At 41.7% G+C, this 12,828-nt stretch overlaps 1 protein-coding gene across 9 annotated transcripts in view; it reads left to right on the top strand.

Moving 5' to 3' along the window:
* The first annotated feature begins 1,410 nt into the window (after positions 1-1,410).
* NAA16 (N-alpha-acetyltransferase 16, NatA auxiliary subunit) overlaps positions 1,411-12,828 on the top strand; it is a 65,734-nt gene continuing 54,316 nt past the window's right edge. Inside the window, exons 1-5 of one of the 9 annotated variants that reach the window (XM_046028366.1) lie at positions 1,411-1,695; positions 6,437-6,521; positions 7,876-7,980; positions 9,341-9,498; positions 11,889-12,023. In XM_046028366.1, coding sequence (XP_045884322.1) covers positions 1,642-1,695; positions 6,437-6,521; positions 7,876-7,980; positions 9,341-9,498; positions 11,889-12,023 — 537 coding nt within the window. In that variant the 5' untranslated portion in view covers positions 1,411-1,641. Of the gene's footprint in view, positions 1,696-6,436; positions 6,522-7,875; positions 7,981-8,757; positions 8,788-9,071; positions 9,267-9,340; positions 9,499-11,888; positions 12,024-12,828 lie in introns of those variants that run through there. The other 8 variants (XR_006821500.1, XR_006821499.1, XM_046028361.1 and 5 more) reach the window with 8 other exon arrangements.

Raw genomic sequence — 12,828 nt, 5'->3', positions numbered from 1 at the left:
CAGTCCAGAAAAGTCTGTGTCCGATGAGAGTAAAAGGATGGCCTGACCAGAGTACTGGATCTTCAGCTCTTGCCACAATTAACCCTTTGCTCCTGAGAGCGTAGATAAATTGGGAGCCAAAGAATTTTCAGGAATCAGTAAAGCATGGTGAGCAAACAGTGGGTAAGGATTATGGAAGTGGTTGGGTATGAGGGTGCTCTGTCCTGCTCCATTGTCTAGAAGACTACCACCAACCAGTTCAGGTACAACTCAGCTAAATTCCCATGAAGCTCTCCTTGCCAATTTTTCTCTAGTCGCTTGAGGAGCCTAGGATCTGTCCGGAACACTTAGGTCCCTCTGAACCTACCCCCCTTTTAATAACAGTCCAGTCTCTATTTTATTTTTCTAATTTAAATATATACATATATATTTATTATTATGTAATCTCTACATACAATGTGGGGCTCAAACTCACAACCCGGAGATCAAGAGCCACACGGTCCACCAACTGAGCCAGCTCTTCCCTATTTTAAAGACCCCTGTGATGCCTTCTTCCATCTCCAAACAAACTCAGGCTAAAGGGAAATTCAAGTAAGCCCCACCCCAGCTCTGATTACAGCCCATTCAGTGCAATTGCCCTTCAACCCCTCCGCAGTCACACAAACACATAACACATGAAGATCCGGAACACGCAGAAATAAGTTTATGCACCTAATATTTACATATTTCTTGATAATATACCTACCTCGTATGCATGGCTGTGCTTTTCATAGATGTGTATGCGTATCTTTCGAGACTCACACATTTCTATCACCAGGCTGCTTTTTAGGTGTGACAGACGGTGTCCCAGAATTGGAAGATCCTGGGTTTGACTATTGTTTCTCTCATTATTATTGGCTTATTAAGCCACGTTATTATATGACTTGTATGAATGGGAACCTTCTGAGGAGAAAGGGTAGGTAGATTTGGGAGACTCAGTGGCCCCATGAAACCACCAGTTTTCACCGCCAAGGTCAGGTGTTCTAAGCTGCTGGCAGTATGTTTTTTTCCCTAACATTTCAAACATGCTTCCCCGTTAGTCCATTTCAAGGCCCGTCCAAGGACCTCTCCTACGCGGTGCATCAGTCTTGGGTAGGCGCCAGAAAGAGAAGGCTTCTCTCAAAGTCTAGGAAGGAAAACAAGTTCGTCCTGAATCGAGAGTTTACTCGGAGCCAGCACCGCTTAAGTTCCCGAGTGCAGAGAAATCAAAAAGGTCTGACTCACATTCCGGTGGCCCGCAAGCCCAGCAATCAGAGCACCGCACAGCCAGTAACCTACGCGGGGTGCCAGTGGCAGAGGCCACCTAGCCCTGCGAACACCGCGCTCCGCGCCGCCCAGAGTCCCCCGCCGCCTCTGGCCACGAGGCGCCCAGCGCAGGCGCACACCGGCCCGCTCGAGGGGACGGGCCCTGGCTGCCATCTTGCTGCGCGGGGGAGCTGCGGCCGCTCGCTGGGCCGCAGGGTGGGAGTCGACAGGGTCCGGTCCGGGTCCCTTTCCCTTTCTATCGCGAGCCCTGCCCGGCCCTCACTCCAGGCCATGAACTGACCCGCCGCCCGACTCTTCGCAGCGGCCCGCCCCCGCGAAACGCGGGTGCCCGGGTGCCCGTCCTCCCCACGGGCCGCGATGCCGAACGTGCAGCTGCCGCCCAAAGAGAGCAACCTTTTCAAGCGCATCCTGGTGAGTGGCCGAGGCCGCGCTCCCGAGCCTGCCCGGTGCGGCGAGCGGTCTGGCGGCGGCGCCTGCGCGGGCTGGGCTGGTCCCGGGCTCCGTTCTTTGTTTATCTCTGCGCCGCGGCGACCTAACTGCCCGCCTCCGCCGTCCGCTTCTCCGCGCGCTTCGTCCCTCTGCGGCCGCTCTCCGCAGTCCCTCTGGGCCAGGGAGCGTGGGCCCGGGAGGTGGCCCCCCTGGCCTCCGCGGCTCCCTGCAGCCGGACTCGCGACCTCTGCACCCCTCCTTCCCCCGAACTCCCGTGTGTTCCTTTCCCCTCGGCCGGGTGTTCACTCACTGCTTCGTGCTTAACCCATTGCACAGCGCACGCCGATACCTGCTGAAGATGGGGCGATCCTAGGGCGGAGTGGGGCTCCGGCTTACACTGGGGATGGGGAAAGCAAACCTTGGGAAGCCGAGCCTCCCTTCCCAAGAGTTTGCATGCTTCTGGTGTACGGTACTTACCCTCTTTAGGGAGCGAATGAGCGACTTGAACTGCTTTTCCAAGTTACAAAGTCGAACGCGGATAGCTCTTTGGTTGCTTCGAACTCGTTCAGGCCCGGACTCGGCAAAGGCGCGCGGGCTGGCTGATTTCACTCTGCAGGGGCGCCTCTACTTTGTTTTCAAGCTGAAACCCGAGTAATGACCCCGTAGAGAAGACCGCTGCCGGCCGGGAGAGTTTTCTGTGGGTTTCGTGCCACTGTCCCCAGTGCCTTCCCTCGTTTTCTAGGTTCCGTCCTTCCAGGAGGAGAGGCGACATGCCTTCGCTTTTCTCAGCACACATGGAGACTGTGAATTTTAAACTGCTGTTGTACATAGTGTATTTTTTAGGGTGTCATTTCGTCTGAATATAAGCGGGAATTTATTATTTAGAGCTTGTGTTGGTTATATGACTATATGCTTACCTTTACTGTAAATAAAATACTAAGTTAGAATAGTTTTAAGTATTATCAATGGTAGAGTAGGAATTCATAGCAGCTCTTCTGTTTCAAGCCAATAGAAACTTTATGCTTCTTCAAAATGTTAAAAAGATACACAGTAGATGGGATTAACATTTTAAGTCTTAATTTTATGTGATACTTAGTGTCGAGCAAATAATGAGAGACAAATGTAAAACACAAAAATTTCAAATTAAAGGATTGTGGCAGATTGCTTCATTGGGCTTTATGTATGTGTGTGTATATATATACACACACATACATATATATATTTAAAGATTTTATTTATTTGACAGACGGAGATCACAAGCAGGCAGAGAGGCAGGCAGAGAGAGAGAGGGAGGGAAGCAGGCTCCCCAGCAGGCAGAGAGCCCAATGCAGGGCTTGATCCCAGGACCCTGAGACCATGACCCGAGCTGAAGGCAGAGGCTTTGACCCACTGAGCCACCCAGGCGCCCCTTTTTTTGTTATTTTAGTTTCGTTTTTTCCATACCTCTCTTTTTTCACAGGTTGGGTTTGGAGAAGTGAACTTTTTGCGCCTTTCAGGCTCATCTGTAAGTTGTTGGTTGGATTTAAGTACATTTGGCATTATCCCTAAAGGATGACAGAAAACTTATTTTTCACTCTATTTGGGTATTTTCTAGTTTAAATCATGTTATCGGTAGATTATTTAAAAAACAATTACATGGGGGCACCTGGATGGCTCAGTGGGTTAAAGCCTCTGCCTTTGGTTCAGGTCACGATCTCAGGGTCCTGGGATGAGCCCTGCTCAGCAGGGAGCCTGCTTCCCCTCCCCTCTCTCTGCCTGCCTCTCTGACTACTTGTGATCTCTGTCAAATAAATAAATAAAATCTTAAAAAAAAAATTACATGATTTATTATACTCTAGTTACAGAAAGTTACAGCTGCTGCTGAGTTAACTTTATCCCTACATAAATTGGGAAATGCTAAACACGTTTTTCTCTGGTTATGTAATGTTTATTATAAGGGTACATGAATTTAGGAGGGTGCTGCAAAAGTGAATGATCTTAGCATCTCACAGTTGCAATAAATGTGGGTAGAATTTTGCTACAATAATTCCCTGACAAAGTCTGTTCATTAAAATTATTATTCAAGTTTGGTTAGTGGACCAAAGTGCTCTGCCACCAACAGTAAAAAAAATTTTTTTTTTTTTTTTTTTTTAGATTTTATTTTATTTTACTTGAGAGAGCTTGCTGTCTCCTGTGCATGAGTGCAGGGGGATTGAAGGGTTTTGGGGGAGAGACAGAGGGAGAGGGGAAAGGAGACTCCCTGCTGAACAGGGATCCCAAGATGCATCCCAGAACCCTGAGATCATGACCTGAGCTGAAGGCAGATTCTTAACTGACTGAGCCACCCAGGCGCTCCCCCAACAACAGATTTTTTAAAATGAATTATGAATATACTTAAACACATCCATACAAATTCAGTAGCTAGCTTATTACATGTTATGGGCTTGTGCATGCCTGTTTTATTCCCCAAACTGGCTGTTAGCTTTAGGTTTTTTTGAATTTTGGAGCTAATCCATGCTTTCTTTTGAGAATGAAACGAACAAACCAAGGAGTGGTAAATGATTAAGTGTCTAAGGTTCTCTGTCTGGTTAGTAACAAAGTTGAAAGTAGAATCTATCTTTTGTACTGAGTATAACTTAACACTTTTCTTTAACCTGTGTGCTTGGATGCTAGGGACAGACAACATGGTTTAAATTATGTCTCTGACACTAGCTCTGTAAACTTAGTAACTGTGTGCCTCACTGTCTCCATCTAAAATGGCAATAACCTGTATTTCATAGGCTTTCCTGGGATTTAAATGAGGATTAAGTGAATGATGCCTGACTCTAGTAAATGCTTCCAAAAAGTATTAACTATAATTATTACTGTTATTGGTAGTATGATTACTAGTATTTCTAGATCACTTGGTAAGTCAGAAAGAAACTATATTTCTCTTCTTTTACTGTTTGCCAGTGGTTCCTTCTGCTTCTGTTTTTCTTCTTGTCATTTGTCAGGTGAACTCCTATAGTCAACACTATTTTTAATTTTTAATTTTATTTTTAAAAATTTTATTTGAGAGAAGGTGAGCAAGAGAGAGAGTGTACAAGCAAGGGATGGGGGAAGGTGCAGAGGGAGAGGGACAAGCAGACTCCTTATTGAGTAGGGAGCAGGACCATGAGGTCATAACCTGAGCTGAAGGCAGATGTTTAACTGACTAAGCCACCCAGGTGCCCATTTATTTTTATTTTAAATATTTTAGGAATAGTGAATATATTCATATGGTTTGGAATTCAGGTTTCTCTCCCATTGTTGTCTCCTGCCTACTAGTTCCCTTCCCTAGATGCAACCAAGAAGCCGCCTTTTTTTTTTTTTTTTTTTTGGCAGAAAGAGAACACAAGCAGGGAGAGTGGGAGAGGGAGAAGCAGTCTTCCTGCTGAGCAGGGAGCCCCATGCGTGGCTCAGTCCCGGACTATGGGATCATGAACTGAGCTGAAGGCAGACACCTAACCACTGAGCCACCCAGGTGCCCCTAAACATTTTTTTTCTATGAACCCTTTTCTAATTCTCCCCTCCCCATCCCACCCCTGCTGCAAAGATTAACCACTTCCTGCTTCTTTGTTGGTACTGTTTTGCTTTAAACTTAGGAGACTGATTTTTTGAGCGGTCCTAATTTGTGTAGATCCTGAGGATGCAGCAATGTTTACAAGTTTACAGAGCTCATCTCTGTTCTCATGGAGTTCTTACAGTATGGTGAGGAAGATAAACACTAAATAAGTAATCAGATACGAATTTTGGAGAATGATAGTGCTGTGCAGAAAATGTAGTGATATGATAGAGAATAATTGTGTGGGGGTGGGAGGCTGGCAGTACTAGATAGAATGGTCAGGCAGGTGACGTGTGAAATTCTGCTGGTAAGGAAGATCTGGGGAAGAACATTTCAAGTAGAAGGAACACATGTGCAGAGGCCCTGATGTGAGCACAAACTTGGCATGTTGAGTACTAGAAAGAAAACCCATGTCAACGTAAGTGGGAGGGTAAGTGGAAGATGATGAGATGTTCTTGTGATCAATGGCTGTGGTGGACAGGTGCTGATTACTTAGCCTGGCTGGTGGTGTTTAGGAAGAAAGGTGTTGCTCATACTTGTATTAGCCTAGTGTGGAAAGATATGGTTTTTGGAATCAGACCAGAGTTTGTAAGTAGGCTGAGCTTTTTATAAACACCTTTTATGAACTCTTAAATTTCAGTTTCTACATCTGTAGGGAGGAGATGACGACACCTACCTTGAGGGATACCTGTGAGATATATAACAGGTTTTATCTGGATACGTAGTAGTTGCTGTGTGTGTGTGTGTGTGTGTGTGTGTGTGTGTGTGTATGTAGTATACTTTGGTTTCACTCTTGAAGTAGCAAAAACATAGTGCAGTTTTTAGTGTTTTTCTATGTTGTTATCACATAATTTTTGCTTTTGAATTTTGAATTTTAAAAAGTTGTAAAAGTATTGGCTGACAATTAAATTTCCTATTTGTTAAGTGGGTTTTCCCCCTTTGTTCCTATAAATGTGAAAATACTCATACTAGAACAACTTGGCAAGAAGTAGGTAACGAAAATATATGTCATGTTATAAGTGATAAAAATTGACATAACACCTTCCCATCACATATGTTTTAGATCTAATTTTGGATCTTGAATTTAGAATTTATACAATGCAAGAAAAGTTGCACCCTAATTCATTTTATTAAATAATTTTTGTTCATATTTCTTTACAGAAATGCTATGAACAGAAGCAGTACAAAAATGGCCTCAAGTTTTGCAAGATGATTCTTTCGAATCCAAAATTTGCTGAACACGGAGGTATTGTCTCATCTGTGAGAGACTGCTTATCGGAGTATATAATAGTACTTTTAGAGACCTTGTTTCATCTATTACTTTGGGTAGAACTTAAGTTTATGCTTTGATTTCTTATGTATGAAATGAAGACAACATTTGCAGTATAGAAGTAGTATGAAGATACAGTCACATGTATTTTATTCTCTGGTAAATGTCATTCTTACATATCTGCTGACCTTTATAAATAAATTAGGTACTATCGATTTACCATTGGATTGTTTATCTTGAGCTGTTTTCTAGCACTGGTGTTACTAGGTCTATATTTGCTTGTCTCATCCCTTTTCACTGGTGACCGGTGCTTGTTTGAAGGACAGATAAGATGAGACATGCTAGTCACAGTCCTCCAGTGGAGCACTGCCAGTTAGGGTCTCTGAATATTAGACATGGGTAATTCTTGAGACCATCTTATTCGGAAAGTAGGCTGATCTTGCTCAGCTTTCAACTAACATTTAAAACGTTCTTTAAAGGAAATGGAAAGAAGTCTTCGGTTCATAAAGTTGGAGAAACGTTAAGTTTATTTTCATTTTTTTTCTCTGTGGAACCCTTATCCACATGGCAGCTTATAGGGAAGTTCATTGTGTGAAAACAGATAAATGAAGATGTTTATAGGGGCCTGAACTGCTGGATCACCATGTTCTGAGAACCAGAGTCCACAGAGATCATTTGAAAACCATTGTTCTTGTCTCATTCTTGTGGATATAGTCAGAGAATTATTTCACTGTAAGCCATCTTTCATTAGCTGCCTTAAATACATTTTTGGGTTACCACTCCCTCAGTTCAGTGTTACACTCTTAGAATGCAAACTGATGTTAATTAGCCTAACCAGAGTTAGTTGGAATAAACTTACTGCCAAAAATAAATGAATAAGCTGAATTTTACATTGTGTGCATGTCTTTGCTAAGGTAGATTGTTTTTGTGCGATGTAAATTGGAGGATGATTAGAATTGACCTTGGATGAAAGCTCTGGAGCTACTGCCATAAATTTAACACAGCAGAACTTGGGGGCCCACCGTATTTGGTTTTTTCAGCTGAATCATCTCAGCCCCTCTGAACAGTCTTATAAAGGCAGAAGGTATTTGAGGAACTCAGTCCCAGCCTCAGAGATTTCAGAAAAGGACCCAGGCTACGCTTTAATAAATACTTAAATGTAGTTTTACTTTCTGTGTTTGGACAGAAATTTTAACTATGTTATTAAGAAGACAAATAGTACAAGCATTGGCAGATATCATATTAAAATAGTAAGAGCTAAAAAAAAATAGTGCTAAGAGAATAATTTGAAGTTTTTGTGTGTAAATAGAGGTTAAAAAATATCTTTCAGAGACTTTGGCTATGAAAGGATTGACATTGAACTGTTTAGGAAAAAAAGAAGAAGCGTATGAATTTGTTCGTAAAGGACTTCGTAATGATGTCAAAAGCCATGTCTGTATCCTTTTGCAATAATTGAAATTTATTATTTCATTTATTTTCCACTTAGTAGGGTTTTCTAATTCAGGAAAAAAAACAGACCTTTACTATAGAAAATTTTGTATAGAAGAGAGAATTTAATGAACGCTCTGTACCATTACTCAGCTTCCATAATTATCAACATTTTGTAGTAGTTTCTTCTGTTCCCTACCCCTTGTTTATTTATTGCAGTAGTTGAAAGAGAATTCTTGTAACTTTTTTACTTCAGCTGTGCTTTGTGTGAGGGAAAACTAACTGATTTGTGACTTGAAACCCATTTTTTTTTCTCACATATCCATAAACCGAGTGATAACTTTCCTGTCATTCCAAATGAATTACTTGTATAGTGAATTTAAGTTCCTTAAACTTTGTTGTAGACAAGAAAAATTCAGGAAGAAGAACCCCGTTTTAAAGCAGATATGATGATATTGGTTCTTTAGTGAGGTTTCTGGTGCACAGGAACATAGCTATTACTCCACAAGATACTTAACCACTTTTTTTTTCATTGGCTGGTATCTCAGTTTGTGAAAAACAAAAATACTTTTTCGAAGATAGGTCATCGGAATTGATTTCCATTTCCGCTTTGCCTATCTGTATGCTTATTTGCCATCTTTTCACATGTTGCCCTTATCTTAATTTTTTACATTTTATTCATCTAGCTGTTGGCCAGTATTGAACATCAATAGTCTAGATACTGTTTTCACATATTTAGCTTAGGATTCTCTCGAAATACTAAATACTTACTTCTTTATCTCAGCATTTACCCCAGAAAGAGGAGAGAGGGCATGTAAGTATGATAGTTTATTTGGCTCCAAGATATGCTGAGACCTTAATTTATAATAGATAAAAACTTAATTTTTGTGCTTTTTAGTATCACTAGTGAATTAACTGATGATTACATGTTTTAGAATTGATTGAATATAAACTAGTTTGAAGAGATAATTACAATTTTTGTATAAATAGAAATGAAGAATAAATGACTAAGGGCTGGGGTGGGAAAGTGAGGGGGTGAAGGGTAGGGAGTGTGAAGAATTTTTCCAAAAATTTTCTGACGTTATGTAAACATAACAGAAAATTCCAAACATATGGATGTGGAGGGCGTAGAATGATGCACCCACCCCTCCATGTGCCCGTCACTGAACTTCATTTAACAGCTGTCAGTCAGCACTAATCTGGTTTCATCTTTGACCACCCCCTCGCTGTCCCCCTTTCTCTGACTCAAGATTATTCTGAAGTAAGTCCCAGACAACATAACACGTCGTTAAGGTAAGCTTTATGTTAGCTACGTAGCATAATGTATACTAGTGTCCTTGAATGTCTCTATTTCCTTAACTTAGTAGGTTGGCATGTGTATGGACTCTTGCAGCGTTCTGATAAGAAGTATGATGAAGCTATTAAGTGTTATCGAAATGCCCTCAAATTAGATAAAGATAATCTGCAAATTTTGAGGGATCTCTCCCTGTTGCAGATCCAAATGAGGGACCTTGAAGGCTATCGAGTAAGTACTTAGTCTTAAGTGTTGTTTTTACAATAGGCATAATTTTAAAATGTGGAGGTTCGGAATGAGGTGAGCATAGGCTGAAATTATGTAGATTTGATTGTTCATTATAGTCTGGAATAGAAGGGGAAAGTCACCTGTGACCTTCTTCCCCAATAATAGTTTTAAGAAATGCATCCTTGGGGGCGCCTGGGTGGCTCAGTGGGTTAAAGCCTCTGCCTTCAGCTCAGGTCATGATCCCAGGGCTGGGATCGAGCCCCGTGTCTGGCTCTCTGCTCAGCAGGGAGCCTGCTTCCCTCCTCTCTCTCTGCCTGCTTCTCTGCCTACTTGTGATCTTGTCTGTCAAATAAATAAATAAAACCTTAAAAAAAAAGAAAAGAAATGCATCCTTGATCATTAAAAAACAGGGAAACTGTGTTCATTTAATGCTTTTTAAAAAAACTAGATTATCTCCTATGTGTAAATACTGTATTAGATTCTTTGTGGGCTTGACGTTTACAGATTTAGTAAATAGAACTTTATTTTTTAATTTTTTAATAATAATAATAATAAATCTCAGGACCCTGAGATCATGACCCGAGCCGAAGGCAGAAGCTTTAACCCACTGAGCCACCCAGGTGCACCGTAAATAGAACTTTTATCATTGAAATCTAAATGTAGGGATTAATTAGTTTTCTCTGTTATGGGTTAGTAAATATAAAATACTGTGGGAAGGATTGTTGAAAAGCAGTCTTTCTGTGGTCCAGACCTCTTTGCACTGGCATCTTCAACTCTGTTGGGTTGTCTCCATGTGCTTACTCCACTAAGTACCCTAACTTCAGTATGTCCACAGTGGAATTCTCTCTCTTTCTCATGTGAAGGAACCCACAAACTCTTAACAGTTCTCTTTAAATAAGTTCAGTTCTTTCATCTATTGTTTACTTTTGTCTTCTACTGCCATGTAAATCCTTATGCCTATTGCGTAGATTTTTGCAGAGATTTCAAGCATGCTGCTGAGCATAAAAATGGTATCATTCTTCCAGATGTTGTGGTTTTTCTTTTAGCCCAAGTGTGGTGGGAGTTAAAATCAGTTATCTGTAGGAATGAGGCAAGGAAATTAAGAATGTTGCAAGACAGTGCTTGCCTAAAGGGGTAGTGAAATAAACGAAGATGTAGGAGCTGGTGGTTAGAGGCCAAGGTTCTAGGGAGCCAGAGGCACTGGTGGTAGCTCAGAACCAGGGTAGGGATGTCACTGAGTAAGAGCGTTGGACAGAGAATGAGCTGTCTGAATTTATGATTTCTGCATGGCAGTAAGGTCTAGGGTGCCCAAAGCAGGGCGATGGAGATCATTAAAGATAAAGAAGTCCTGATTCTAAAACACTAAGTTGTTGGATGGGTGCTCTGCAGTGTTGCAGTTGTAACAGGATCGTGGTGGGATTTGGCAGAGAAAAAGCAACTGATGCAGACTTCAGTAAAGGAGGGAAGTGACAGAAAAGCAGTGGTGTCAAAGAGAGGTGTCAAGGAGAGAGACATATTAATGTCATATGCCTGAAGGAACAGGCATATAAAGGCAGAGGTGTGAGACTGTCTAAGCTGTTTTCTCAAAGATCTCTCTTTCTGCCAAAGATCTGATCATGTTACTGCTTCTGGCATATAGTGTGGAAGGACTCCCTTGGCCCCTAGTCCCACAGCAGGAGCAAAATGGCACTTTTGCAGAACTTCGTTGCAGCTAGTGTTCTTCCTGAGGCCCTGCTCCTCCAAGCAGATGCACGTGCCTAAAACTTGGAGGCAAATACGAGCTATCAAGAGGTGGGGGCCGTGTAGGGAGGGGACATTTTCTGCTGGTGAAGATATTTGGATTCTTCTGGAGCAGCCACGGTGGAATTTCTGGTGTTTTCTCCCTGGTGTCATAGATACAGAGCTGTCTTAGAGTAGCAGCAGGGTGTTCTGTTTGACTGTTTGCCCTGGCTGCACCTGCCCTGTTTCTGGGAACTGCTGTAACAATGTAATAAAGATGCTATAATTTTATACAGTGATTTTATAAACAGAAGAATATATTTGAATAAAAAGGTATTTTAGTCTCTCTTCTAAGATGTTTAGGTACCAAAAGAAATTCCCGTTATGTAAAGGTTATTTTCTAAGGCAGCACAAAAGCATGGACCACACAAGGTCAGCTCCTCATTGACAGCTTTACAGGGACCATTACAGAGTATTCTAGAACTTAAGTAATTTAACATAAAAAATATTTCTGTTTTATTCAGAAGCTGTTATTTGTTTGTGGAATTCATTAGAAAGGAATTAAAGGCATTAAATCATTTTCATAAAGCTCTGTGGTAAAATATAAAAATTTTGGAAAGTTAAAGTAAAAAGAGAAAAAGACAATTTTTAATTTAATTTAATTATTTTTTTAGGAGACAAGGTATCAGCTTCTTCAGTTGCGCCCAACACAGCGTGCTTCCTGGATTGGATATGCTATTGCATACCATTTGCTAAAAGATTATGATATGGCACTAAAACTTTTGGAAGAATTTAGACAAACTCAGCAAGTAAGAACTTTGTTCGGTTTCTCCTACCTGCACAAACTAAAGTAGTTGACCTCTATATTGCCCTGATTCCCAGTTGTGCATTAGTCTTTGGAACCTGTGGGAGCACCTGGGTGGCTCAGTTGCATAAGCTTCTTGACTCTCGATTTCAGCTCAGGTCATGATCTCAGGGTCATGGGATTGACCCATGGGCTCTGTGCTCAGAGAGCCTGACATGGGGCTGGATCTCAAGACCCTGGGATCATGACCTGAGCCAAAGGTAGACATCTGGTTTAAGCTACTGAGCCACCCAGGCATCCCTATCCTTTTCTTAAAGATTTTATTTATTTATTTGAGAGAGACAGAAAAAGCATGAGCAGGGTTAAGGGTAAAGGGGGGTAAAGAGAGAAGGAGAAGCAGACTCCCCACTGAGCAGGGAACCTGATGGGGGCTTGAACCCAGGACCCCTGAGATCATGACCTGAGCTGAAGGCAGCCGCTTAACCAACTGAGCCACCCAGGTATCCCAGTTTATCCATTTTTAACTTTTGCCTGGTATTTCATTATATAAATAAGCTGTAGTTTATTAATTCCACTTTTTCCTTGTGCCAATACCACACTGTCTTGATTGCTGTTACTTTATATTAAGTTTGAAATTTGAAATGCATGTCCTCCTACTTTGTTCTTTTTCAAGACTCCTTGGCTATGCATGGTTTCTTTTATTTCCATTTGAATTTTAGATTCAGCTTGTCAATTTCTGCAAAAAAAGCATGCTGAGAGTTTGATAGTGATTGCATTGAATTTGTAGATCAGTTTGGAGAAAATCACTG

The sequence above is a fragment of the Meles meles genome, chromosome 14 (assembly GCF_922984935.1).
Source record: "Meles meles chromosome 14, mMelMel3.1 paternal haplotype, whole genome shotgun sequence".
Classification (NCBI taxonomy): domain Eukaryota; kingdom Metazoa; phylum Chordata; class Mammalia; order Carnivora; family Mustelidae; genus Meles; species Meles meles.
Note: the sequence above shows the minus strand (reverse complement) of the source record. Positions and strands in the feature narration are given on the sequence as shown.